This window comes from Sphaerulina musiva, assembly GCF_000320565.1.
Source record: "Sphaerulina musiva SO2202 unplaced genomic scaffold SEPMUscaffold_8, whole genome shotgun sequence".
Lineage (NCBI taxonomy): Eukaryota > Fungi > Ascomycota > Dothideomycetes > Mycosphaerellales > Mycosphaerellaceae > Sphaerulina > Sphaerulina musiva.
In genome coordinates, this window is record NW_016017390.1 from 712776 (window position 1) to 738885 (window position 26110).

Sequence of the window (26110 nt, forward strand, 5' to 3'; positions counted from 1 at the left end):
CACAAGAGCAACCTCAGCTGGACCAAGATTGGCCGACTGGTCGACTGATCTCGACTGCGTGTGCATGATCTGCTCGTAGATCTCAATGACATTCGACAGACTGCGCGTGGTCCCCCAGGTCGCTTTCAGCTGATCGGCTAACCTAAGATCAACGAGCTCGCGCTGCACATCAGCTGGGAGACTGCGTCGTAGCGTTTCCTGTAGAGCTTTGGTGCAATTGGGAGATGCGCTCCGCACGTGTACCGCACAAGCAATCGCCAAAACCGCTCTGGCTTTGGGCCCTATCTGCACAACGGCGGAATAGAAGTCGGGTTGCTCGGCATGATACCGTGCAAGCATACAACATATCGAACTAAGCTGGTGGTATGTCTTCCGTCGATCGACAATGTTGCAGATACAATCCAGTTGTTTGTTTATGTTGGTTTTAAGGATCTCCGTCTGCCATTCAGCATGGAGCAGCGAGGTGAGATTACGCTTGAAAAGGAAGACAGCCAGTACAAACTCGTCTTGCGCGAGTAGCAAGTCAATGCTATGATCGAGGAGACCGACGAACGTGCTTATTTGAGATAAGGGAGGGCGGCGTCCCCTCAGCGTGATACAGAGCAGCTTGGCTGCGATGATAAATTCGCCGTTGGAACATAGCTTTTCGTACTGTACTTTCAACTCCTCAAAAAACTCCGGCTTGCTGCCGACCGCTTTTGTTGTGAAAACACTGAGCGAATCCATAGGGCCTTCCCACACATCCGCACGAAGAAATCCAATCATCACAGCTATTCTTGCTTCTGCACGGAATCCTATGGGTTGTTGACGAAAGCAAGGCATGGAGAACAGATCCAAATAGAGGTCCCAGACCTGGTCGATGGTCCCTCCGTGGTATCGAACCATTCCAACGGATGATTCGCAAGCTAACATGATCGAAGATTTCTCAAGAGTCCCTCGCGCTGCCAGCCAGAGGATGAGCGAGCGCGACTCAGTGAGTAGAGAACTCCAACACGCGAGACGCAGGAGCAGTGTGGCAGCTCTGGACTCCTCCCAATTATCAGTCCAAGGTGCATGGCCGAGGAACAAATTTATATCACTTTCAATATCCTTCCTGTTATGGGGAATCTTTTCTCTAGTCGCACAGATACGAAATTCTGACTGCTCTGGTACATATTGGATCGTGGTGAAAGACGGCCTCTCTTGGGCGCCGCCAGGTCGCCTGTCGTGTCCTTGCTTGGAGATCAGACCGGATCCTCTATCGGCCTTGGCACATCTGCGAAGCAGTGTGTCCTCGTCTAGCGTGGAGGTATCGTGCGGAACGAGAATTGGTCTTTCCTGAGACTTCAGCCTCCGAATGAGTGGCTGGTTCCTCGATATATTAAAGCCTGCAGCACACGCATCTCTGCTAGCGGAGGCAGGCAGCCCGTCGTCTCGGCGGGTGTGGACCTCCTCAGCTCCGCCATCATGTCTGCTGAGATCCTCCTCAGCTCCGCCACCATGTCTGCTGACTCTCGGTCGCCGCCTCTTTCTGCCATGAGGTCGCTGCACCAATTGATCGTAACCAGCGTCCACGACAGATGCCAGCTCCGGCCCACGCACAGCTCGGTCCCCAGGATCCAATCCCGTCAGATGGGCCCTTCCAGTAGCATCCGCCTCGAGGGGCGTATATCTCCCTTCCGCCTCATCAACCGCCTTTCTCGCCTTGTTATGCACATAGCGCGGGCTCTCCCTGATCCGCTTGGCATTGTCTGCGATTTTCTGCACCAGCACCGTCCGTCTCCTGCGTTCCTCCGCGCACAGTGTCGCAACGCCGACTGCAGTTCCAGAAGAGATGTATGCGAGTTGATAGAGAAGTCTGAGAGCAGCCTTGGAGGGCACGGGTCGGGGGTTGCTGAACATTACAGCGCCACTGTGGGCGACACGGTCAGGGGTGGTGCATCTGCGGAAGAGTCTGATGGTGGACAATGGTCGCGTGGTGGATGGAGGCGAAAGCACATCGGAGTATGATGCACTCGATTGGAAGAAGCATTGTACCCGGTAAGGTTCGGCTTCCCGAATTGCCAAGGCTTTTCTAGTGCTAGATCTACCTCCTCCTGACCAACAACATGTACCATATCACCAGGTACATGTAGCATTCCATACGTAAGGTAGGTAGGTAGGTATGTATCTAGCACTCGTTTCGCGGACTATATATATGGCATTCAAGGCATTGAAGCACACTCTCTCAAGCCGCTTAACCTACCTTGATCTTGCCCGAAAGAATCTTTCGTTGGTCGACGACCAGATACTCTTTCACCCACAGCTTGTCATCATATGACCATCGCTCCATCGGCGACCGTTCGATGCCTTCTCTGCCCTCGACTCTCAAGAAGACCTTGCGGTATGCAATACCAACCAAGTTGGCCTCCAGATTGAACTCAGTCCACTGGCGAATTGGCGCGCCGCTGATGCTCTCGTAGGGCTCGTCAATCGCATTGCCACTGTCGGCCTCGGAGCGAGGATCTGGTTCTGATTCAGCGGTGTCGTCGGATATGACTTCCTCTGGAGCCTTGCTGCTAGTAGTTCGGACAAGAAGGTCCTCCTGTCTAGGAGTGTTGATGTGTGCATCCTCCATTTCCTTTTCCTGATAGCCTCTTGCAGTCTGCCGAGTCTCCTCCGTGATCGATGGTCCCGCCTCGTGATCGCAGCCCTGGTCTGGAATCGAGTCAATAACGACACAGTCTTCGTCTGCGCCACGAAAAGGACGAGATGTTGCCTCTCCTGCAGACAATATCGTATTTTCTGCCTTTTCTGGCTCTTTCGTGGCCTTCGTAGTTGCGGAGCCCTCCAATGTCCTTCTCTCCGCTTGGCTAACGTTCTGTTCGAGCCAATCGCTGTCTTCCTGAGTAAGATCATCCATAGATATAGCCTCAAACGCAGCCGATCCGGGGGCGAGCTCGAGGTGCAATCTCATGTGCGACACAAAGACGTAACTGGCCATTATCTTCCCGTCACTCCACGACCGGGCGGCATAGCGCTTAGCGTTTTCGAACTTTAGGTGTTTCCATTGTGCGGCGTTGATCAGCTTGTCCTTTCTCCGAGTATTTAACCACTCCTTGTCATCACTCGTCAAGGCTTCTTTCGGTACGGTGATCTTTCGAAGAGTATTGAGCTCCATCAAGATTATGGAACCAGGAGAGGTATCATAGAAGCGAGCAGTCACGCCAGTTGCTGTCCATGTTCTGTCTGCAAAGCGCTCCGGTGATGTGCCTAGAATATGTAGACTACGCGATGCAGGCGTATCGAGCGGGTTCAGGGCGATCTTAGATAGCTGCGGAGAAGAAGCGAAGTTGGAAGGTGTGGCAAGCATCTTCGCAGGGGCTGTGGCATTTCCGCCGTCTGCCAGATGAGGTTTTTTGGACGGAGTCATAGGGTCTGGTAATGGCTTCCTCTTCAGTGTCTTCTTGTATGGCGGGAGCCCATCCTCAGTATTGTATTTTGTCTGTTTACCAGCCGCACGGCCAGAAAGGATCTGCCTGTTCCGCAAGTACACATTCTCCTGGATCCACTTCAAGTCGCTTTCACTAAGGTCGTCAAGCTTGACTTGGCTTTTATTCCCGGATTCCTGTAGTATCAGGTGGACGGTACCATCGGTGATGTTGTCAAGCTCGCCATTTTTGTCCTGGTCGTCAGCCCAGACTCTGCAAGGTGTTCCGTACTTGTTGTACAACCGGAACCATCCCTTCATTCCCTGAACGCCTTTACTGTCCGCCTTCCGCGCATCGTACAGCGGATTGACCACGACGGCGTGATACAAATGATAGACTTCCTCGACCGGCTTGTCAAGCCGTCGCGCCAATGGTGTCAGGTCAACACATTCGAGGTATTGAGCGAACTGGTAGTATTCTTTTGGCTTCCATTTCTCCCAGCAAGGCGGTTTGAGGGAGAACTTGGCTGGGTCGCGGTACACTACGTCCTCGATTGTCGAGTACAGCGGTACATACCTGTCGGCAAATTCTGGTGTATCATAGAGCTTTCTCGGAGCGGCTGAAGCGTTCGCTGGTTGTGCCGCTGCGACCGCATTTGTGTTGTCGTGTCCGACCAATCGAGCGACTGGTGCGCGAGCGTTCGTACTGGTCGTCGGCTCATCGTCGTCAATTTGCATGGCATCCGCTGTGCTCGCCATGATGAAAGTCGCTAGTCGTCGCTGCTCTTGTCCGTGCGCGTTTCCGACGTCGACGCTGCAAAACTTCCAAGGTGTGAAGTCCAAGGTATGAAGTCCAAGGTGTGAAGTCCAAGGCGTGATGTTCAAGCGCAGGAGTTGGTGGATAAAGGCAATGGAAAGGCAATTGGCGAATTGAGCTCAGAACTCATGTGAAGCTTGGCCACCGCCCCCGTTCATTCACTTATAACTCTCTACGCTGCACACCTGCCGCAAATTGCTTGCAACTCGTGACAAACCCGTATGTATTCGCAGAGTTGAACTCATAGCACTTCTGAGCATATTCAGGGGACGTCGTCGCAGCACCATCTCCCAACATGATGCAGTCGTAGCCCTTCGAAAACGAATCCGTCAGAGTGCCGCCGACGCACTGATCTGTGTTGACTCCTGTCTGTGGCAGAATGAAGTCAGCTCGAGCTCACTTTGCATTGCGTTTCGCGCTTTGTTTCACTCTTGGATGAATGCATTCATCATGCTGGTAGGATGCATGTCACTCAATCTCCAAGACAATTATTGAACAACTGAAGACAGAATCGAGGCAGACGAGGTATGAGACTTGTCCCAGCAGGCCATTACAAGTCAACGAAGAGCATAGGCAAGTGAGAACCTGCCGCTGCCGAGGACGAAGAAAGCGAGTACTTACAAAGAATAGCGTCCTGATGCCCTCCTGCTCGAGGAACGTCTCCAGATCAGTTCCAACACCCCACATGCCACTCATTCTGTTCTTATGAATCCACACATCAGGCTTATTTCCCAACTTCTTGCCTTCCTCATATACCTGGTCGAGAGGGGGGAACAGTGCACTATTCCAAGCACCTCGCATCAACACTCTCCCAGCCTCAATATCCGTTCCATGTTCATCCTTCACAATTCCCATGTCACTGCCGATCCCATGATGCTTCCTCCCCGACTTCTTACCATGCCTGTCCACGCCAAAGCCCTCCACATCTATACCATCAAACTTCTCTTTTCCGCTGCTGTCAACCACTGCCTCAAAGCCAAAGGCTCGCTTCACAGCAGGTGGCATCTCCTCTACTTCTTTATCTGTCAGACCCCAGTTGACCCACACTACTCTGATTCCAGCTCTTCTCGCGGCTGGCACGGCATACTCGATGAGCTGGTCGACCGCTGCATGACCCGCGCCTTTCGTTCGACCAAGAACAGGCGACAGGAAGTAGTTCTGCATGTCTATCACGATCAAAGCACTCTTGCTGGGATCGATCGCGATGGGCGAGGTCGTCGTCTCGATCGTGATGCTCGTCGGCAGGTGAGGAGTCGTGGGTGTTTCGGGATGAGTGAGGTCGAAGCCAGTCTGGGAAGAATAAAGCCAGAAATTGCGGCCATTCCCTACGACAGCTCGGTGGTGCTCGTATTCGTTGCGATCGGTGGTTGACATGGTGATTAATCTTGGATGATACTATATTGCTTTGCGGCGTTATGGTGAGCTTCACCGGAAGTGCAGAGGGTGCTTCGATCGCGAGGAAAGGTGCCGAACTGGCCACTAAAAGACCCAACAGCTGCAACTGGTTCTATTTCTGCTTCTTGACTAAGCATGCACGCTCTTCGGGTGTGGTCTGCTGAATGGATTGTGATCGTTACTACTGGCGCGGGGCTTGCCTCCTACGATAAAGCGAGAGCTCGGGGTGAGCGTCACGGAAGCTTGACCTTCCAGATCTGGAAACATTGGAATCTTCGCCGACGGCAAAAACCCTGTGCAGCAAGGTGATAGGGACACGGCACGGAGTGACGGCTTCGACACTCTAGCCTGTACATACCTAGTATATTGTAGTAGCACATCTGCGATTCTCGTGCTGCGAAACATACCTGGACCAACTCCTTTCTCTCGCACGACCAGTCTCTAACAAGACTTGCCCTTGCAAACATCAAGGTTACCTGAGGTATGATCTGGTATCATTCAAGCTCAATAGACTATACTCGTCTCTACTCTTGGTAATCGCTTGCAGGTATCATCTCACGGCTCTTCTCCAGAATATCCTTGAGGTATTCATACACAGCAAAGGTGACAGCCTGCCCTGGTGCCACACGTGCAACTCGAGGTGTAATCCCCATCCAGAATGCTCGAGCACCTTCTTGCTTGAACATTTGCGATGCAATGGTGGTAATGCGGCCTAGAGCAGTCTGACCTGGCTCGGCGGGCGTCCGTTGCAAGCGAGTCTTGATGGTGTCAATGGGAGCATTGCAGAAAGGACCGACAGCTCCTGAGATGAGACCAATGCAGGCAGTCGTATAGCCTGGTAATGGCTTCGAGGGATCCGAACTCCTTTGCTGCATGATTTCCTTGAGTTCCGTATACGCGGTAAAGTTGGCTGCTTGGTTGGTGCCTTGTCGCAGAGCTGTGAGCGACACACCACGGTACAGTGCACCGATTCCTTCTTCCTTGATCACAGTGTAGCACGCGTGCGCAGCGTTGCGGTATTTGGGCACGTCGAGTGGATCAGCCATGCTGTGGTGCTGCGCCTGCAATCGAATCTTGACGACCTCCATAGGACAGACTACAGCAACTGCTTCTGTGACACCCGCTGCCAGACCAGCCAGAAAGTTGCCACTTCCCTTGATCTTGCCATCCTTGTCTGCGAGCATTTGCTTATACCATTCGTAGCTCGTGAAGCGAATCGCCATTTTAGGCACAATACCAGTGAGCACAGCTCCCAGTCCTTTGTACAATCCAAGTGGAGTTTCCTTGCGAGCAATCTCTACGCCTGTCTTGATGAAACCTCGCCTCTTACCACCTCGTTGTTGGCGTCGAGAGAGCTGCATCCGGACCTTGATCGTGTCCAGAGGGTGACAGGCGAGAGCTTCCATCATACCAGCTCCTCCACCAGCTACATGACATTAACAACACTTTCTTTTTCCGTGCCCAATCAGTATGGTAGTCACTTGCCTATCAAATTGGTTGCTGCAGAGGCTGGCTTGCGGCCGCCTGGGCCTGCTGTGGTCTTCGCAGACATTGTATAGAGGCTCTCAATGGCAGTGAGGGTTCAGTACAACGATGTCTGGGAGCGTGGCTGCAAGAGCAGCTCGATGTCTGACACGTTCTTCACAAGTAGGAATGCGGATGGGGGTGTAGTTGAACAGTTGCGGCGGTGAATCGAAGAGACAGAAGCCGACACCGAGTCCCATGAGCATGATGAACAGGCCGAGGGAAACATTGAAGCTCTTACGTAGCTTGCCAGAATCGGTCAAGTCTGCTGGTCTCAGTCGCGTTCGCGCGGAACATACTCCAGGCTCGAGCCAGGCCTCGCTCTGGACGAGCGGAGTTGGACCTCGGCCATGCCATTCCCGGGTGATCACGGATTGTTTGGCTTCGACGAACGCACCGGAATCATGGCCGGCAAAGCATTTGCATTGTTGGACTCACAGCGGATCCAACCCGAGGCGCGACTGGCAGTTGATCCGGTGTGTCTCGAAGCATGTGACGAAAGACGACGGTGACGGCTTTCATGTGCAGAAGCCAATTATAGGTACCTAGGGTACAATAGGAGGTACTGTAGGAGGTGTTCTAGGAGGTAGCTGTCCACAAGGTTTGGTGGGGAGCTCGGCGGGGATTCTCTCATCCAACCACGGTACACGACGGCACGTGTCGACGCGTGTGGTATTACAGAGACGGGACGAACATACCTCCTAGGCACTTGTACCTAAAGGTAGGTAAGGTAGGTAGGTATGAGGTACCTCAGGTATTATTATGCACGTTCGTAAAGCTGAAAGTCCACGGCGATGTCCTGGTCGCCAGCGCGGTCGGCCACGGGACCCTCTGCTACATCTTCCTGAACGAAGCGTTGCAGCTCTGCATGAGTTGCTCGGCGCCAGCCGCCGGGAACGTTCTGGTCTTCTTCATCCAGCTGCACTGGGAAGAAGGTGTCGCAGTCGTACTCCTTGTCAATGCGCGTCAACAAGATTCGATTGAGCTGTGGCAGCTTCAGAGCGGCCTCGTAGATGCTCGTGCCTCCAATAATGTACGCTCGCCCGACCGGCAAGAACTTGCCCTCGTGGACCAGTTGTTCGAGTGACTGCAAGCCAGACACGATATCTGCGGCGACGACAACATCATCCGGCAGTGGCTGCAATGCAGATCGACCTTGCGAGCTAATCACAATGTTGGTGCGATCCTTCAATGGACGGAACTTGGGCGGTATGCTCTCCCAAGTTTTGCGGCCCATAATGACCACGTTCTGGCACGCTCCGGCGCGCATGATTCTCTCCTGGACTGCCTCGGACTGCACTGCACCACTATCCTCATCCTTCTCCTTGGTAGGCATCCATGTACCGGTAGAGGTAGGCACACGTTTGGTCACGCGCGCAAAATAAGCCATATCTTTTTTCAGCATGGGCCATGGCAGTCCGTTGGCTTTTCCAATGCCATTCTTCGCTGTGGCAGCGACGATGATGGTCAATGGAAGCTGCGCGAGAGACATGGCGGACGCTCGGGAACGATGAGTGGTGCTGCCCTTCCAAGTTGTCGATGAATGAATGGGTGTTGTTGGTGTGCAATGGCGAGTACTATAGGTAGGTACCTTACTGTATCTAGGTAGTAATGTACCTGTTCCTTACATGTAGGAGGTAGGTCCGGACTCCGGTACTAGGGAGCTCTGACGCCCGAAATCTGCGCGCGCACTCGACCTTTCAGTGTTCCACCTCTGCAGAGCTTCCATCCGACACGCCTCTCCCTTCAACTCTTTTCAATGCTACAACACCCTCTGCAGCGATGCATCCGCCCATCAGACGTACTGCATCGAATCGCCGCTCCTCTCTGCAACACATGTATCTACTACTGCAGCACCACTTTCGCCCGCAGTAGAGGCGGCAATGCTGCTCAGTCGCGGCCATATGCCTTCGCCACTAAACGCAAAAGCCCAGCGACTCGCGCTCGGGAGCGAGGGGTGAATAATGGAGACATTACCGCACCAGGCACTCCGCGATACAGGAAGCTGTACGACCTCTTCGCGCATTATCAGCGAGGAGGCTGGCTCGGCACGGCTCCAGAGCAAGTCATGGCGTTCATAAGTGACTTCAAGCAACTGAGTGGCAGAAGCGTCGGCGGGGCGCGTGTAGATCCACGGCAAATGCGCAACTTGATGGATGAACATGGTCTGAATGACAAGGACTCTTGGACCATTCCGCACGGGCTCATAATGATGAAGGAATCATATATTGGCAAGAGAATGTTGCTATCTCTGTCTCGCGCTGGGGTCGAAGAAGCGACTATCAGGATAATGGCGCAAGTCGTACTCACGGCTAGGAAGAAGCCGGCGATATTAGATGCCCCCGAGATCCAACATGCGAGACAGCATCTCTCGCAGATTGCGAGTAAGAAGGTCAATTTCCGTGCCATGGTATGTGAAGGCAAAGTTGCGCGAGCTCTCGGCAACGAGGAGATGGCGATAAAGATGTGGACCGGTGCAATGGCGGCCGCGGTTGCACATGCGCACAAGCAAGCATCTGGGGTCAAAGGGGACGATTCAGTGGAAAGGTCCGATGCCTTGGGGCTTTCGACGCCTTGGATTGATTTAATGATGCTCCACCGAGAAAGAATTGAGCAGCAGGGAAAGGATGAATGGAAGCAATGTCGACAGGCCATGGACATTGGCTGCGAACAAGACGATCCAATATCGCACTATCATGCCTCCACATATATCAAGTGGTCTGCCGCAGATGGTAGCCATATACCAACCAGTGCATGGCTCTATCATGTGACCAAAGCAGCTGCATCTTCTCATCCGGTAGCGGCATACGAGCTTGCAGAGTTCTACGCAAAGAGTGGCTGGAAGTATATCGAGGACGAGCCACCAGATCACGTCAAGCCAACACCCTTTGACTCTTTCCCATCCGCAAGCAACGAGTCTGTTATGTACCGAGTGAGCTCGTTCTTGGGGCTTGTTAAGCGGCCAGAACTCAAGCCCGAAGAGAGCATCTTTCACAATGCCATATTCCCTCATACAGCCGTACATCGATGGCTACTGGCAGCAGACTGGATTTCAGTCGCTACATCCTACCAATATGCTCCGGCATTTCTCCTTTATGCCAAAATGCTTATGCAAGAGAAGCTGTGGGCACGTGCCAATGCTCCAACAGAAGCGATCGACATAAGTGCAGAGCGATACACGTATGCAAGCGAGCAACACAAGCAATCAGATATCATATTGAATCAGTCATCTGTCGAAGACGCCGCAGACCCCCCCAATCCATATTTTAGCGTCATTCTCGCTCAGGAATGTCTGAAGCATGTCTTCTTTGCTCATGAAGCATATCACTACGGATGTCAGGCGAAGAATAAATATGCCGTGGGTCGACGTCGGGGCACCATTGCCGCCAATCTGGACGAGGATGACTTTCTCCATGAATCTGTATATGAAGGGGCAGGGTTCAACATAAGCAAATGGTTCAGGTTTCCAGAGGTGCGGGAAATGTATGAAGACCAGATTGAAAATCTGTACACTGAGGCGAAGGACATATGTGATGAAAAGGGGTGGAACATTTACGATGATGACAACATTTTGATTTACAAAGCCGGAACTGGCAAGAAGAGAGCTGTCAAGCAAATGTTCACAATCTCGTGATGAGAATTGTGGTCTGCGGCTGCCCGTGCTGCTTTCAGCTACTTAATGCTCAGTCGTCAAGCAAAATCAGTCTCGTCACTTCACCGATATATTGCCCATGCATATCTGGTCCCGGATGATTTGAGTCCCCTCGGGCTGGTATATGTCTTGATAACACTCGTCCTTGATGGGAGCAACTGGGGATTGCGGATTCTCAGTATGGCAGTGTTAGGAAACTGGCCATGTTTGCCACGATTTCCCCACGAATGGCGAGATGAGCGCCATGTACCTGCTCAAGTGTGTCATGGAACCTTTGGCCAGCTCATCGCGGTGACTACATACCTGATCTGGGCTCCAAGTGTCGTCCGATCCTATGCTGCTCTGCGGAAGCTCTTCCTGGCAGAGAGAAGAGAGAGAGAGAGCACCCTCAGAGTGTGTCTGAGACGCAAATCACAAGATATATGTACCTAGGTAGGTACTTGTAGGTTGATGCGGCAGCTGGAAGGAATTACGTTCAACTCGAACCGAATCATCATGGAAGTGAGGTTGTTTGATGGGGGAGGCGAGAAGTCGGAAGGGTCTGCACAACAATTCTATACCCGAGTTCTACCGTTCTACGCATAACCTGTCTGAGTACAGCATGGTATGGTAATTGCAGGTACAGGTAGGAGGTAAGGTAGCTGACCTATGAGGTGAGACCATCTTCGTGAGGTTCGGATGACTTAGCAAGGCCCCTCCCGTTCTGCAAAACTCCGCACGATCGGATCACTGATCACCGCGGCGCGCGGGTGATGCGGACGAGCGCGGGTGTGGAGTGCATGCAGTTCGTGATTGAGATGAGGGGAGTCCTCCAATCCATTGTGATTCCTATATTTTCCACCACATCAGATCACGAGAACCACCTAGGTATTACCACCGTACCATAATCTTACCACACCTACGCTGGAATTGTTTCATATCCATAATCCTACCCAACCTGTCAAAGGAGAGAAAACATGGCAGCTCCCGCTCGGCGATTGGGTATATTTTAAACAAACATGCCCTTCAGCCCCCCATGTGGTGGTGTGAGAATGGTGCTCGAGCTGACTAGGATACCTACATTTTAGTGAGACCGGCGTTGTTGTACGAAACCTCACCACCCCCATCATCCCGTTTGTGTTGACCTGCTTCCAGCCGCGGCTGACCGAGTGCATCATCATCATCATCATTGTTGTCCATTTAGTATCTGCGATCTGCAAGAGAAGTTTGCCAAAGCAATCTACAATTATCCGGCCGTCATTGCGACGACGCAGAAGCTGTTGAAAGCGAGCCAGGTGCTTTCCATTCCCGTCATTGCGACCACGCAGTTGCGCGGGAAATTGGGAGAGACATGTCCGGAATTGGGATTGGACGCTCCCCATGGTGTGCAGACGCTGGTGCATGCGGACAAGTCCAAATTCTCCATGTGGACGCCCGAGGTGCAGAAGGTGTTCCAGCAAGACTTGGGAGGTGAGAAGAGGGAGTGTATCATTGTGGGGATTGAAAGTCACATTTGTGTGACGCAGACTACGTTGGACCTGCTCAGGGAAGGACACAAGGTGTATGTCATTGCAGACGGAGTTTCGAGCTGTAACCCGCAGGAGATTCCTATTGCCTTGGCTCGATTGAGGGCTGAGGGCGCAGTTGTTACAAGCTCCGAGAGCTTCCTGTACGAGCTCATGGGAGACGCGAAGATTGAGGAGTTCAAAGCGATTGCCGGCTTGGTAAAGGAGTACAGTTCCAAGACAAAGGAATCTTTGCAAGCGCTTTGCAAGTTCTGAAAGGACGTCTTGGGAACGGTATGAAGGAGTTCGATGAATACATAGGTACTGTGTCAAGAAAAATAAATCGGTGTGTCTACTATCCGATCGTATTCATGTGAAGGTTGTTTTATTTCAGTACACACGCCGGTCAGCACTGCTGCGCTACTGGTTATTAGCGGCACAGCCTTTCTTCACTGTTGCACAACGCTGACGTGCTTGCTCCCCAGCCACGAGGATGCTGTAGCATGCGATGGGGGGGTGCATGATTCTGGATGTCGGGATGCGATAAAAAAAGCATCGAGGTCTACGGAGGTAAGGTCAGGTAGCGACGGAGAGCAAGTGGCGCATTCGAGATTATTGCGAAATGGGATACCCGGGCTGGGGGCCAGGGGAGGCAAAGGAGGGCTGTGAGTTTAATCAACTTTAATGGCGACCTTAGGTAAGACTACCGGTCAGCACCACTGTACAGACTGCACAGGTACCTGTTAGGGAGTACGAGGATTCACAGATTGATCAGAGCGCGCCGGCGGACGTGAGATGATCCCACAGCTCGGTACGGTAGGTCCGAATATAAAGGAGTGGCGACTGTGTGATGAGCAGTCTTCTACGATGTGGTAGGTACATGAATCGTATACAGGCATGCATCCCATTCCCAAATACATGTAGGAGGTATGATTCCTCCTTCGACCGGTCATGCCACTGCCACGAGCGCCATGACTTGCACGTGGTCGTCGGGCTCTTCATGATGCATCATTGCATCCACTGCCACCCAGATACGAAGAAAGGTAGGGTACATACTAGTTCTAGCGGTCGAAAGTAGGAGGTCGTGTCCCTTGCAAGCCGCAATCTGAGGAGCGCATTGTCTTGCGGCCGCCACGCGAGCGTGTGAAAGGATCATGTATTTTCGCATCAGGTCGCAGATTCAAGGACGGCCATTCAGGTGGCCAGCGGTGACCACCACTGTGTCTTTTAGTAGCAGCAGCAGCAGTACATGTACCTAAATACCTTACCTAGTAGTATCAGTAGTAGCAGTAGGAGGTAGTGGACTCATCCAGGCAATTTAAATACTCCGGTGCCCTCTGGCCATCCTTCGCGCACGCCCGACGACGCGAGAAGACCACGCTGCCGCCGCCGCCGACAACGACGGGACGTTCCAGCAGCGACCGACGAGAGATTCCAGAAGAGGCAGCGAGACATCCCCGTGGAATTCCACTCGTTTTGTTCGCGCGTTGTTGCTTTTTTACCTCAGACGAAGACGGGAGGGCTGTCGAGCGCCTGTTCTAGGTCGATTTCGACCAATCTCTCCGTAACAGGGCTCCAGGGGTCTGGAGAAGGGCCACCACACACGGCCGTTTCCAGTCCTTCTTCACTGGCTACAGTACCACATTGATTATTGCACTACTGCACTGCGCTGCTCTGCTTCCACTGATCACCACCATCGAGCCCGATACCAACATCACCACCACCACTACCACCACTACCACCACCACTACCACCAACACCACCACCACCACCACCGAGTTCCCCACGACACTGGCGATTGCCGCACCTATTATTTCCACCCGGCGCCCTCTCCCGCACCCCGTGTCCACTGCACACCTCCACGCTCACTACTACCTACCTTATCTTCCCGTACACTGCTCGCTGCACACTGCATCCGCTTCAGACGTGAACAGCCTTCCATTCTTGCCACAGCCAATCGCCGCAACTTCCTCCACTGGCACGCCGCTGCCATCCACGATCGTGGCCCATGGGAGCGGCAACTTTCAGCACACTCACTGCGGGACTGCGCCGGTGACACAGGAGCACTGTCGAGCGATGGCTGGTCTTCCTAATGGCTCCAGATTTGAACAGGCCCAGGCGGTAATACCACGCCCGGGCATTTACTCGCATCACAGCAATTCCGTGCCCTCCACGCCACATCAGAAGCCGCGCGACCTGGGACGATTTCACTCCCGGTCGCCTTCACCACACCGGGGTCTTGCCAACCAGTCGCCACACTCGGTGGCTTCAGAAGCAGTGGACACCCAGAAATCGAGCAGGGCCAACACGGGCGTGTGTGCGTTCGAATCTGGAAGCGAGTTCCGGAAGCGACGCATACCCTATGTCGATGGTGGCAACGAGGAATTGGCTGCGCCCAAGAAGGAGCCGAAGAAGACGCTGAGTCCAGACGAGCAGAAGAAACTGACTGCCGATATGCTACATCTCTACGACCAATTACTACCCAACATAGACAGCGAAGCGAGGCGTAAGAGACTGATTGAGAAACTGGAACGGATATTGAAAGAGAAGTGGCCGGGGCATGATATCCGTGTGAACGTATTTGGATCCTCGGGGAACCTCCTGAGCTCGAAAGACTCAGACGTGGACATTTGCATCACGACGGAGCTCAAGCAACTGCAGTCGATGCACTCGTTGGCTGAGGTCTTGCACAATAGTATGTCATCGCGACCATCGCTGCGCGCAATTGACGTTGCACAGGACATTCGAGGCTGACACATTTCAGATGGCATGGTCAAAGTCGTTTGCCGACCGAATGCCAAAGTGCCCATCGTTAAGTGCTGGGATCCTGAGCTTCGGTTATCAGTTGATCTGAATGTCAACAACTCCCTCGCTCTTCAAAATACACGTATGATCAAGACTTATGTGCAGTTGGACAAGCGGGTACGACAATTGGCCAAGATCATTAAGCACTGGACGAAATGTCGGATACTGAATGATGCGGGTACGTCGACTGTCATCATGTCTCGTCTACCTCTCTGCTAACTTTCAAATCAGCATACGGTGGCACGATCAGCTCGTATACATGGATCTGCATGATCATCAACTTTCTCCAAAGACGAAATCCACCAATCTTGCCATCTCTGCAGAAAATCTCGGATTGCCGGACGACCCTAGAGTCGGGAGAATTATCGCCGTTCGCGGACGATGTTGATGCGATCAAACGAAAGGGTCTAGGACCGGAGAACAAAGAAACGCTGGGCGAATTGCTTTTTCAATTTTTCCGACACTACGGCTACGAGTTTGAGTATTCCAAATACGTTGTTTGCGTGCGAGAAGGCCGGGCAGTATCGAGAAAAGAGAAAGGCTGGGATCCGAAGATCAATTACCAAGATAAGGAGTCACGTGTGCGGCTATGTGTTGAGGAGCCGTTCACCCAAGATCGAAATTTGGGCAATTCCGCCGACGACTATGCTTGGTATGGCATACATCAAGAGATCAGGCGTGCCTTTGATCTCCTCGCAGATGGCCTACAGCTACTGAAGTGCTGCGAGGAGTTTGTGTTTCCGCCGGAACCAAAGAGGGCCATCTTCGAACGACCTACTCCGAAGCCGAAGCCGACCTTGACAAGGAGCGTATCGCAGTCGAATAGGACGAACCTGGATCCAAGTGGTCGTTCTCGGAAGAGCAACAGACAGGGCTCTGGACAGAGAGCTGGAAATCGTAGAGCATCTAGTGGTGCAGCGTATAGCCATCATCGCTCTGGGGTCCCATTCAGTCCGCCTCTGGGCGCCAATCCAAGTGACTACTTCCAGGTCAAAGGCGGTTTGCATGAACAACTGTTTCAGCAATACCAGTTTCTACAGGCGCAACAGGATGCTCTGCGTCACCAGTTGGAAAGGCAACAGCACGTTGCCACGTCAGCGCGAGGCAGTGATTTGGCCGGGTCTCCTCGACCAAGACAGTATACGAACGGACTCGCGAGCCCGCGGTTTGCGGATCACCCTCCGCAGTCTGCGCCTCTGCTGCCTGGTTATCTCTACCACTATCCTGCAGCACCTCGATATCCACCTCCGTCCAATATGTCGCAGGCTCGTCAACGAGACGGGGCGGATACAAACCCATCCTCGCCCTCCTTGGTAGCTGCCATGCCAGCGATACGCCGCAATGGACATCGAGGCAGTATTCCAGACGCCTCGGCGAGCTCTGCCAGGTCGCAGTCTCAACCAGGACGCTCCTTGCCACACCCACTGACCCTGCAGCAACATGTACATCCTGGCTACGATGTCTCGGGGGTGCTTAACAGTCATCGTTCTGTTCCACAGATGTATGCTGGACATCCTGGTCTAGCGCTACCGCTGAGTGCACAATTCCCGGGTGTCCATACTGCAGGTTTGACTCAGGATAGCACCATGCCCAAAGAGTATGTTGGCTACTTCAGCTCTCCGCAACTTGGACCTCAGCAATTTGCAAGCTCGAGCCAGTTACCGCCGCCAGCTATGACTTTGAGAGATCCACCGACGCGACAAAGAAGAGTGACGCCGGATCTCGCGCCGCCTTTGATCAACGGGCGGCATAGCTCACGATCGCCTTCTCCACTCAATCATCTGCGCGGTCTGTCACTGCAGGGAGACGTGGCTGTAGAGCCTCCGTTGTTCATCGAAAGGCCTACCACAAATGGACAGCATTCCTCGGCGTCAACATTGCCACCAACTCCCGTCACAACCTCGGATCCTGTGTTAGTCAACGGAAGCACCGGTGGGCCAGTCATCGTGAATGGGTCCACACGAGCTCCTGCTCCCAAGTCTGCCGAACAGACGTTGACAAACGGAATCGCAGGACCAGGCATTCAACTGCAGAACGAAATTCCATTTGTGGCGCAACCGGAAGACCTGCCGAGATTGCGGCCAGTGCAGGTCCGGACGAATTTTGAGCAGTCGTCGAGCGACCTCATGCCAGAAGGTGTGCCACCAACGCGGCATTCCACGTCAGATGTCCGGGCGAGCCTCTCGCCTAATGGCACACACCTGAATGGGCTAGATGGCCACCACCACGAACTCAGCCCAGTAACGACGGCTATGCTCTCCCCAGTGGCTGAGCTTCGTACCCCTTCTCCAACCCATACAAGGGTTTTCGAACACGACTATCCGAAAACGAATGGGCTGCTCAAGACTGCAAAGGTTACTGATGCTAAGCAAGTTTTGAACGAGAATCAACATTCCAAGGCCGGTGTGAAGGTGGAGCACGAGCGGAAAGGTAGCGCCCCTGTGCCCTCGGCTCCAGGCAATGCTTCCAAGGGCATGACCATACAACCCATTCCTCCTTATGTGCCATCACCCAAGAACGAGTGGCAGACAGCTTCCGGAGGCAAGAACAAGCACAAGAAGAACAAGTCGATTGCGGGCGCCAGAGCTAATGGTGTTGGTGCTCAGCCATTTCCTCCATTCGATTTTGAACGAAAAGGTGGCTAGGGGGCAAGGAATCTGCAAGGTCTTTACAAATATCACTGTGCAGCGGCGAAGCAGCAGAGGCAAGTCGGTCGTTGAAGACAGACGCGTGCTGGGCCGATACCGACACAGCTCGTATTGTAACAACACTGCTCCCGGTAGCACACTGTCGAGCCCGTTTCGGGTTCATGGCTGGATGTGGAGAAAAAGAGAGATGGCGAAAGACGACGGCTCTGGATGGATATGGAAAAATAAACCTTGGCTTAGCAGGAAGCAGGTTGTGATGATTGCGTACATTTGTAACAAAAATGTTAAGCTCGTTTGGGATTTTGGCGTGAAGATTCGGCGTGAAGGGGTTAAACGCGGGCATATACGCGGAAAGGACGTCGCTGTTGCATGCATGAAGGACCGCATGAGCCCTTTGACGATTGTTTAGGGGAACAGGGTAGTGGCCACTCACTGTCATAGGCGTCTGAGCGCAAATCCTGTGTGTGTGTAGACATATCTTGACCGATAGCCAGAGGCAGGCAAGAGCGAAATTCATTGTTTTGGTGAGACGACCTCAAGAAGGTCGTCTGAAATTTTCTGGCAATTGCACCTCTCTACCCATTTTACCTTGCCCTACTTTTCGGACTTTTTGGACTTTTACCCACCTCGAGTAGGTGGGCAGCAGCCCGTCCACTGCTGATTTTAGGTGGGTGTCCTTGTGGTCTGGGGACAAATCGCTGAGATGTATATTTTTCTTTTTCTTTTTCTTCTTTTTCTTTTTCTTTTTTGTTTCGCCTTAGTCGTGGAAGATCCATGTACTTGCCGAGTCTTTCTTTTTTTTCAAAGTAGAAATAAATAGGCAAACATTAGTGTGTATCACGATGAGATTCATCTGTGTCTCCGACTCCATACTGTACTTACATGGTGACTACCTTGATATAAATTCTGAAATGAGGCGGCCTCAAGTTTCTCTCTCTCTCTCTCTCTCTCTCTCTCTCTCTATACGCCAACGCTGAAAAAGATTCTATCATAATTTGTTCATAATGTACCCTCATAGGTTCTTCTCGTCTACTTCATCGTTATTGCTCTCGCCTCACTCAGTCCGCAAACTGCCGTGTAAGGTAATTGCGAAAGCCTCTGTTGACTAATGTCCATGTACCATCGCCAGAAGCGGAAGGCAGGAGCTCAAATTTCTCCCAACGGGCGTCGCTGCCTCCACCAATCACGTATATGACTGCACCAGCATCGTCGTTGGTCTCGCTGGCCGTCGGGTCAAATGTGATAATGCCTTTTGGTGGCTTTCCACTCGGGTCGTTGGGCAGCGATGAGACTGGGTTCGTCACCCGCTTCTTGGTGCCATTGGGTGCTGTCGTCCAACTATGTGCTACTCCGCCTTGCCAATGTGCTGGGTCGTTGCCGATGAAGAAGGGTGCTGATGCAACACTACGAACGTCACGAACCGCTTGTGGCATCAGTGAGTGCGCTTTCAAGGCTGCCATGGTCGATACAGCAGCATCTCGTGCTGGCGGCGATGCCGCTACTGGTGGAGGTCGAAGGCCATAGTACTCTTGCACGCTGCCATGATAGCCGTAGCCGGGACTATGATAGCCGTAGCCGTGACCACCGACCGCTATTGATGGCGCAGGAGATGATCGCCCCAATGAAACACCTGATTGTGAATCGCGATCGAGGCCTGCTCCAGCCGCAATGCGGTGGATGGGATAAGCCGGGTGTTTCGGACGTGCTTTTGCGAGAGGGGCACGTTCTGCAGTGGGTGGCGCTGGAATGCTGGGTCGTATGTCGTAGACATGGAGCGTGCCTTTGTCGCTAGTGGATGCCACAAACCTGTTGCCGATGCTGAAAGCTAAGCTGTAGATGATGGAAGGATCCATACCACGCCGAAACTCGGCAATCCTTTCTGTTGTCTGTGTGCTGAAGACACGAATCAATGTTCCATGCTGGCTCGTGGTCGCCAGCAATGAGCCATCCGGAGAGAGTGCAATGCATCGGAGGGCCGAATTATGAGCCTTGAGCACTCGTTTCGTACAAGCTGCTCCGGATTCACTCTTCAGTGTGATCAGCTGGACTTGACCTATACTCTGTGCAGGGAGAGCCAACAGCTCATTAGATAGGGAGGCGACCGCGAACGTGTTGATAGAGGTTGGGTAGATGGAGTGAGCGAGGTTGGGTGCTCTGATTGGTTCCAGAGGCTCAATTTCGGTCTGTTCGGAGCCACTGTCATCATGCTCTGCAGGTGAACCTGCTCTGGACTGGAGTTCTTGATACTGGAAGAGTACTGTTCTTTGCTCCAGAATGACAGCCATCCATTTTGAAGTCAAGCGGACGCCTAATATAGGCTCGTGTAAATCGAAAGAACTCAGTTCCCGCTCTAGGACTGCATCCCAGAAGACCACCACATTCGGGCCTGCATTCTTTGATTTATGTTTGAACACAAACGCACAATATCGGTCGTCCAAAGGCTCAGCGATAGTCGCAGCACTGTTGATCGACAGGCTCGGCTGATACGCAAGGAGGCAGTTATCTAATCGGTAGGTTCGAAAGCCCTCACTGAGAGCAGTTGCAAACCGTTTCCGCGAAGCTGAATATGATATTGACAGCACAGTCGGAGTGTTTGAGGGTTGAATCGCCTGGCGAGTGTTCATTGCGCTCCAGCGAGAAGAGAGCCGCTGAGGTCGCCTACTATTGGTGTTGCACTTGAGGCCACAATGATCACCGCTCTGCCATATCGATGCACGGTGATTGGCGTATTATCTGTGCCCACGACGGGCTACTCGCGGGCAAGCAATTTGGTGAAGGAGACCGTATCGAGCGTTCGGATGTTCAGAGACTTACCGCCTGCGTGAACAAAGACGAGTGCAGCGTGAAGAGTGAAAGAGGAAGATGTCCTCGGGGTGATGCTTTATAGGTATTGCGGTCAAAAGACGGGTGTTTCGCGCATCTCATCACATGCTAGAGTGAAGTAACCACATAGAGACTAGTGTCCACACGTCCAGACGGCGGCAGCAGCCGAGTGCGCCAAGCGCGATCCCTGTTGAACCCCTTTGCGACCTGCGACTTCCATCTCCCAGCGTTCGCGGCAGTTTCCCGTCGCGCTCTCCTCCAGATTATTGCTTATTCCACGTTTCTGACTCTTGCTGCATCTCCTGCACGTGGTCAACAACGAACTCGACGTCCTCCACGCAGCGCGCGACGACCCACGACGAACCGGTAGAGCACAGGTGAGTTGGTTCCCCAAGAGCTAATGGGGGCGCAATTCGTGGAGAAGCGGTGGACTTGGAGCCACGCAGCATGGGCTTCCAGCGACCCCCCACCCCCATTGCGCTGCGACGACGAGGCTCTCGGCGTCAATTAAACAACTCGTGCTGACCAGCAATTCGTCTCACAGCTCGCTGCTATACCACCTCGCCTTCCCGCCACCTTCCAGGAACATCGCTCAGGATAGACTCCTGGCGCTCGACCTCGTTTGCTAGCACCGCCAACATGTCTACCTCCACCTCCCACATTAAGCTGCGCCGCAAGAAGAATGTCAAAAAGGGTATTCAGTTCTGCTTGATGGTCTGTGGCGCTTCAGGCACTGGCAGAACCACCTTTGTCAATACCCTCTGCGGGCGCCAGGTCTTGCAGCCTATGGACGCTGATGACCCGACAACCGCACACATCGAGGAAGGCGTCAAGATCAAGCCCGTAACTGTCGAGCTGGAACTTGATGAGGAAGGCACTCGCGTGTCGTTGACCATCGTCGACACACCCGGATTTGGCGATAGCATTGACAACGAGGCTTCCTTCCACGAGATAGTGTCCTTCTTGGAGAGGCAGTACGACGACATTTTGGCCGAAGAGAGCAGAATCAAGCGTAACCCGCGATTCCGCGATAACAGAGTCCACGTGCTCCTCTACTTCATCCAGCCAACAGGTACGCTGTGCGCCATCAAGTGGCAGGAGCATTAGCTGACAGCACGTTCTAGGTCACGGTCTTCGCGAACTCGACATTGAACTGATGCGCCGACTCAGCCCTCGCGTCAACGTGATTCCAGTGATTGGAAAGGCCGACTCGCTCACACAGTACGAGGTGGCAGAGAGCAAGAAGTTGATCATGGAGGATATCGAGCACTACCGCATCCCGGTGTACAACTTCCCATACGACATCGAAGAGGACGACGAGGACACAGTTGAAGAGAATGCCGAGCTGAGAGGATTGATGCCATTTGCGATTGTCGGATCTGAAGATGTCATCGAGATCGAGGGCAGACGCATTCGCGCTCGCCAGTACCCTTGGGGTGTGGTTGAGGTGGAGAACCCTAAACATAGCGACTTCCTCGCTATCCGCTCTGCACTTCTACACTCTCATTTGGCAGATCTCAAGGAAATCACCCACGACTTCCTTTACGAGAACTACCGTACCGAGAAGCTATCTAAGAGTGTTGCGAGCGCCAACGAGGCATCGGGCATTACCACCGAGAGCGACAGCCTGGACCCACAATCTCTTGCGTCGCAATCTGTCCGCCTCAAGGAAGAGCAGCTGCGTCGTGAAGAGGAGAAGCTGCGCGAGATTGAGATCAAGGTGCAGCGCGAGATCAATGAGAAGAGGCAAGAGCTGTTGGCTCGTGAGTCGCAACTCAAGGAGCTCGAGAGCCGTATGGGACGTGAGCACACACCAATTCATCCACTTGTCAACGAGGATGACGAGACGGACGCTGGCGCCCAGCACTAGAGGGCTTCACACCCTGTACAGGCGTGTGCAAACGTGATACCCTGCAGTTGCTGTTCGACTGCATCAGGCTCAAGGACCAGCACGGACACGTGATTTGGTGCGGATGAGATGCTGCAAATCGTGCCTTCACTCTGGCGAGATGGACAGCTCCCGAGAATCGACTGTGGCACACCCCAAGATACCCTGCAGCGACGGATTCTAGTTCACCTGGACGCTGAAGATGCGGAACGGCTTCTACTGAGCAGTATCTTTCATATGTATCGTAATTTGAGAGCGGGTTATCGGCAAGAATGAGCAGCGCATGTGTAAAGCAGCATTCCCAAGGCGTGTACCCGCTCAACTAGTATGCCCTATTGCAGAAAGTAATTAAGTTCCATTCACACGCAGCCACTTCCACCTCTGCCGCACCTCGAGGCTCACGTGATCCTGCTGGCTTGATACCGCTCCAGAGTCTCTGGCAGACTGCCACGACGTAGGTGAAGCTACTCCGCAACTCAATAGAAGGTCTCATCGCGCGCATACCACCGAAGTCATCACGAAGCTCAATCTCTTTTTTGAACAGATTACCTTTTCGCACCCTGTGCACTATATGTATGTGTATATATATATATATATACACACCTCGTATGCATAATTGAAGGTACATGTACCTTACACCTACCCTACTTTTTTCCCCACGAATCTCACTCAGCTCATGTTTCATCCTTTACCTATGTACCTGGCCGGCACCTGGCTGATCTTCCCATGGCTTTTTAGGCAGAAGTCTCCGAAAGTACTAGCTAGCCTAGCTACCTACCTACAGTACCTAGGTAAGTATCCTACTCGATTTTTTCTTATCTTTTGCCCAACGGTTTGTACCTTGTACTCAACGGCTTACTACCTATGTTACTGTATGCATGCATGCACGTATTGATCGAGATAGGAACAAATGCTATTTTTTTTTTTCCTTTCGATTTCGCGCTTGATATATGTCCTAGTGAGTCACCTAGTTAGCTGACCGATTGTTCGTTTTGTTCTTTTCCCTACATTACTATTTTTTTTTTGGTTATACTATTGAGGTATACTAGGCTTCTAGCTATAGAGTATACTAGTACCTTTAAGTGCCTCTAGGAGAAAGGAAGTCTTTCGATATAAGTTAGGTAGGTAGGTACCTATGTAGGTAGTTGTAGGCTTAGAGAAGACAGCGGGAAAATCTATGTTGTTTTCCCTTTTAGATTTTCACGGCTAAAGCAGTAAGTACAGTAGACTTGGTCCTGCAGCTTGCTTCTCTATAGAAGACTAACTAGTAAAAATTTAGGAGTTTCGAGGGAAAAGAAAATAGTACTCTGCTACGCTACGCTACTTGTTGTAATTGTTATATCATGTGAAGAGGACTTTTACTTCACTTGTTCAATGAGGTGAAGTTGCTCTGCCGATAGACTAAAATGCCGCTAGAATCATTTAGCGTTTGTGCCGTATTTCAGGCTACAGGTACCTGTATACTGGGCTAGGAGTCTGGAGGCATGTATATTAGGGATCCTGGTCTTGCATTTAATTAAGATGGGCTGCATTCATCAAATTGCTTCTCAACCTCGGGAGTTGCACTTGTTGTGAAGTTCAGGTTGTTGCAATGACACCACCTACACACATATTCACATCTTCACATCTACGTCAGTAGGGAGAACGGGAGTTTGCAAAAGTGGTTTCGGTAGACATGGATCGAGGGGATAGATACGTGAGGTTGGTTTTATTTTGAGGGAACCGAAATTCATACCTTCTATCTAAATGGGTAAATGACAAAGAATGTACCTTGTGCAAAAGCACACAACATGAACAACTGTAAAACACTACCACTGGCGCAACCACGTCCGCAAAAACATAGGTTCTTTGCCTCCCTTCCCGCTAGTATTATCCCTCCAGCCACTCAGAAAACACTAGTAAGAAGGGCAGTTGATGTGGTACTTCTCGCACTGTTCAACATCTCCAGGGAAAGTGTCTCGTTCCCAAGTCAGGTAGATCCATTCTCCGCATCCGGATCCCTTTGGTCCATCAACGGCAGTAACATCACAGTCCCCGCCGTTGGCCGCCTTGTAACCGATCGTGCCGTCCAGATGGAAGATGACCTGGATCGCTCCGTAGTTCCATGTCATGGTGCCGTCGTCTTCAATTCTGATGCCGTGGCCATAAACAGAACCATCGATTTGAAATGGGGCGCCGGGGCCATCGCCATATCCGCGTGCCACGATGGAATTCTACGGAAGCAGGTTGCTCAGCATGTTGTTTGGGGTGTCATGTCGAGATTTCTTTTTCTTGGTGTGAGGTTATCTCTCGTCGAGGGTGATGACTTACGGCTGCAAGCTTTGGAGCTGCCATTGTTTGGGTGATTGCAGATGCTGCAATCACAGCGAGGGCGGCCTTGAACTGCATCTTTTCGACTTGGGTGGTGTTTTGATGTTGTGAAGTGCGGTGGTGGCTGCTTTGAACAATGTCGGACCCAAGCGAACGTGCGAACTGTAGTTTGGTAGATGAGAATCGGTTGGCTGCTGTGTAGAAGGAGGCAACTCATGCCCCTCTTTATATTCATACCTTATCGTATGTTGCGCTTGACCCATACCTGCGGATGTACTGGCAATGTGATGAATAATGGACAGTGCGCGAGTCTCGACCCATGGCCGAGTTCGAATCTTCTCAGAGACCTAGTCAAAGCTGCGGGAAGAGCCCAAATCGGCCACTATAGCCTCGTGGATAAAGTCATCGTGAGCGGAACTCCTCGTGATTCAGCAAATCTAACCCTGTCTGACCTCGTGCCTTCCAGCGCGCCCCTTCCACGCCCAGCAGGAATATGGAGTCCAATATGCTTGTTCGCACGTCGAACCAGTTTTCGGCATGGGTCACTGGAAATGAGTATCAACTCTATCCTATTTTCGATATTGAATCCTCGCCCATGGAGAGAGCGCCGCGAATCGCAGTGGAGGACGGTCGGTCGACGTCAACCAGCCAAGGCGTTGTGAAGACCTTGGGAAATTACTCGATGGCTGCCGGTCATACAACAAACCGCGCACATGTTCCAACCATCCAATGCTTCGGTGGCGGGACGAGGATGACCTTGACAGGTAGACGGCTTGTCTGGATGATCGTCAAGCATGAAAGCTGCAACACTACACCTTGTGTCCTCTAATGTTCCTCAGATCTCTTCGAACTGTGGCCTTTCCGTATTCACCAAACGAATTCTCCCATTCGAAGTCTGGATTCCTGCCCTGCGGCCTGAGTATACCGTCCACAGATCTAACAATACGAAGAGATCCTAGGGAACGTTACTTCCGGCCATGCCGCACTAGATATTCTTTGCCAACATCAGGGTTTCTGGTTGTTGTCCCCATTCGCCCGGTCATGGAAGCCTTTTTGCATATTTCAAGGAATTTAGTTGTGCTACTGCTCACAAGACTTATGGTCAAGTCATCGAGAGTGTGGGCGAGAGCGTTGTCAACTTGTCGTGCTTCCATTCTCCACCTGAAATACTGGTACACTCCTCATCATCTGGGCAAGTCTAGTAGTCTCATCACGTGCACCATTTGGACAAGCTTCGAAAATAAATGGTTAAAAGCCGAAATCGACACCATATCGTATGATGTTGGATCACATCGTAGACTTCGTATAAGGTAGGATCCATCGAGCGTCTTGGCTGCCATCTGCCCTTGCTAGGCTTGCCTACTGTAGAGCATTCT

The 26110-nt window shown here is 52.3% G+C and overlaps 11 protein-coding genes across 11 annotated transcripts; 5 read left to right on the forward strand and 6 right to left on the reverse strand.

Annotated features, from left to right (window-relative positions):
• Nucleotides 1-1500: 1500 nt before the first annotated feature.
• SEPMUDRAFT_22067 (uncharacterized protein) lies at nucleotides 1501-1881 on the reverse strand (the record flags this gene model as incomplete). Its single annotated transcript, XM_016908347.1, has 1 exon — nucleotides 1501-1881. A coding segment is annotated over one exon (381 nt), but the record flags the coding sequence as incomplete, so codon positions are not given.
• A 2486-nt stretch (nucleotides 1882-4367) lies between these two features.
• SEPMUDRAFT_49038 (isochorismatase family protein) lies at nucleotides 4368-5579 on the reverse strand (the record flags this gene model as incomplete). The annotated part of the gene is made up of 2 exons (XM_016909095.1): nucleotides 4368-4574; nucleotides 4827-5579. 2 exons carry the CDS (start codon nucleotides 5577-5579, stop codon nucleotides 4368-4370), a joined length of 960 nt encoding a protein of 319 aa, XP_016758680.1.
• A 17-nt stretch (nucleotides 5580-5596) lies between these two features.
• Nucleotides 5597-8475, reverse strand: SEPMUDRAFT_150629 (mitochondrial uncoupling protein 2). The gene is made up of 2 exons (XM_016906298.1): nucleotides 7086-8475; nucleotides 5597-7026 (listed from the first exon to the last, which is right to left on the reverse strand). The coding sequence occupies exons 1-2, from the start codon at nucleotides 7150-7152 to the stop codon at nucleotides 6125-6127; spliced, it is 969 nt and encodes a 322-aa protein (XP_016758681.1). The 5' UTR covers nucleotides 7153-8475; the 3' UTR covers nucleotides 5597-6124.
• On the reverse strand, nucleotides 7885-8616 carry SEPMUDRAFT_48774 (uncharacterized protein; the record flags this gene model as incomplete). The annotated part of the gene is made up of 2 exons (XM_016909082.1): nucleotides 7885-8400; nucleotides 8485-8616. The coding sequence occupies 2 exons, from the start codon at nucleotides 8614-8616 to the stop codon at nucleotides 7885-7887; spliced, it is 648 nt and encodes a 215-aa protein (XP_016758682.1).
• Nucleotides 8617-8883: 267 nt separating this feature from the next.
• Nucleotides 8884-10758, forward strand: SEPMUDRAFT_49631 (uncharacterized protein; the record flags this gene model as incomplete). The annotated part of the gene is made up of 1 exon (XM_016909123.1): nucleotides 8884-10758. One exon carries the CDS (start codon nucleotides 8884-8886, stop codon nucleotides 10756-10758), a length of 1875 nt encoding a protein of 624 aa, XP_016758683.1.
• Nucleotides 10759-11774: 1016 nt separating this feature from the next.
• SEPMUDRAFT_143225 (Isochorismatase hydrolase) lies at nucleotides 11775-12536 on the forward strand (the record flags this gene model as incomplete). Its single annotated transcript, XM_016903034.1, has 2 exons — nucleotides 11775-11842; nucleotides 11960-12536. The coding sequence occupies 2 exons, from the start codon at nucleotides 11775-11777 to the stop codon at nucleotides 12534-12536; spliced, it is 645 nt and encodes a 214-aa protein (XP_016758684.1).
• A 1510-nt stretch (nucleotides 12537-14046) lies between these two features.
• On the forward strand, nucleotides 14047-18270 carry SEPMUDRAFT_89765 (uncharacterized protein). Its single transcript, XM_016910509.1, has 3 exons — nucleotides 14047-14955; nucleotides 15025-15243; nucleotides 15297-18270. The coding sequence occupies exons 1-3, from the start codon at nucleotides 14337-14339 to the stop codon at nucleotides 17708-17710; spliced, it is 3252 nt and encodes a 1083-aa protein (XP_016758685.1). The 5' UTR covers nucleotides 14047-14336; the 3' UTR covers nucleotides 17711-18270.
• A 459-nt stretch (nucleotides 18271-18729) lies between these two features.
• SEPMUDRAFT_150630 (uncharacterized protein) lies at nucleotides 18730-20463 on the reverse strand. Its single transcript, XM_016906299.1, has one exon. The coding sequence runs from the start codon at nucleotides 20335-20337 to the stop codon at nucleotides 18772-18774; it is 1566 nt and encodes a 521-aa protein (XP_016758686.1). The 5' UTR covers nucleotides 20338-20463; the 3' UTR covers nucleotides 18730-18771.
• Nucleotides 20464-20774: 311 nt separating this feature from the next.
• SEPMUDRAFT_150631 (cell division control protein 11) lies at nucleotides 20775-22788 on the forward strand. Its single transcript, XM_016906300.1, has 3 exons — nucleotides 20775-20913; nucleotides 21081-21608; nucleotides 21661-22788. Exons 2-3 carry the CDS (start codon nucleotides 21176-21178, stop codon nucleotides 22404-22406), a joined length of 1179 nt encoding a protein of 392 aa, XP_016758687.1. The 5' UTR covers nucleotides 20775-20913; nucleotides 21081-21175; the 3' UTR covers nucleotides 22407-22788.
• A 1531-nt stretch (nucleotides 22789-24319) lies between these two features.
• Nucleotides 24320-24812, reverse strand: SEPMUDRAFT_119108 (uncharacterized protein; the record flags this gene model as incomplete). Its single annotated transcript, XM_016901479.1, has 2 exons — nucleotides 24320-24637; nucleotides 24735-24812. The coding sequence occupies 2 exons, from the start codon at nucleotides 24810-24812 to the stop codon at nucleotides 24320-24322; spliced, it is 396 nt and encodes a 131-aa protein (XP_016758688.1).
• SEPMUDRAFT_127256 (uncharacterized protein) lies at nucleotides 24544-25914 on the forward strand. Its single transcript, XM_016902138.1, has 4 exons — nucleotides 24544-24637; nucleotides 24735-24896; nucleotides 24972-25289; nucleotides 25340-25914. Exons 3-4 carry the CDS (start codon nucleotides 25022-25024, stop codon nucleotides 25561-25563), a joined length of 492 nt encoding a protein of 163 aa, XP_016758689.1. The 5' UTR covers nucleotides 24544-24637; nucleotides 24735-24896; nucleotides 24972-25021; the 3' UTR covers nucleotides 25564-25914.
• Nucleotides 25915-26110: the final 196 nt, after the last annotated feature.

Bases quoted from the DNA above. Each gene is read 5' to 3' on its own strand.
- SEPMUDRAFT_127256 (XM_016902138.1), top strand. From the start codon at position 25,022: ATGAATAATGGACAGTGCGCGAGTCTCGACCCATGGCCGAGTTCGAAT. The intron at 25,290-25,339 runs GTATCAACTCTA...CCATGGAGAGAG, and splicing joins GCATGGGTCACTGGAAATGA to CGCCGCGAATCGCAGTGGAG.
- SEPMUDRAFT_89765 (XM_016910509.1), top strand. From the start codon at position 14,337: ATGGCTGGTCTTCCTAATGGCTCCAGATTTGAACAGGCCCAGGCGGTA. The intron at 14,956-15,024 runs GTATGTCATCGC...GACACATTTCAG, and splicing joins GGCTGAGGTCTTGCACAATA to ATGGCATGGTCAAAGTCGTT. The intron at 15,244-15,296 runs GTACGTCGACTG...CTTTCAAATCAG, and splicing joins TCGGATACTGAATGATGCGG to CATACGGTGGCACGATCAGC.
- SEPMUDRAFT_150631 (XM_016906300.1), top strand. From the start codon at position 21,176: ATGTCTACCTCCACCTCCCACATTAAGCTGCGCCGCAAGAAGAATGTC. The intron at 21,609-21,660 runs GTACGCTGTGCG...AGCACGTTCTAG, and splicing joins CTACTTCATCCAGCCAACAG to GTCACGGTCTTCGCGAACTC.
- SEPMUDRAFT_150629 (XM_016906298.1), bottom strand. From the start codon at position 7,152: ATGTCTGCGAAGACCACAGCAGGCCCAGGCGGCCGCAAGCCAGCCTCT. The intron at 7,027-7,085 runs GCAAGTGACTAC...AATGTCATGTAG, and splicing joins TGCAGCAACCAATTTGATAG to CTGGTGGAGGAGCTGGTATG.
- SEPMUDRAFT_150630 (XM_016906299.1), bottom strand. From the start codon at position 20,337: ATGAACACTCGCCAGGCGATTCAACCCTCAAACACTCCGACTGTGCTG.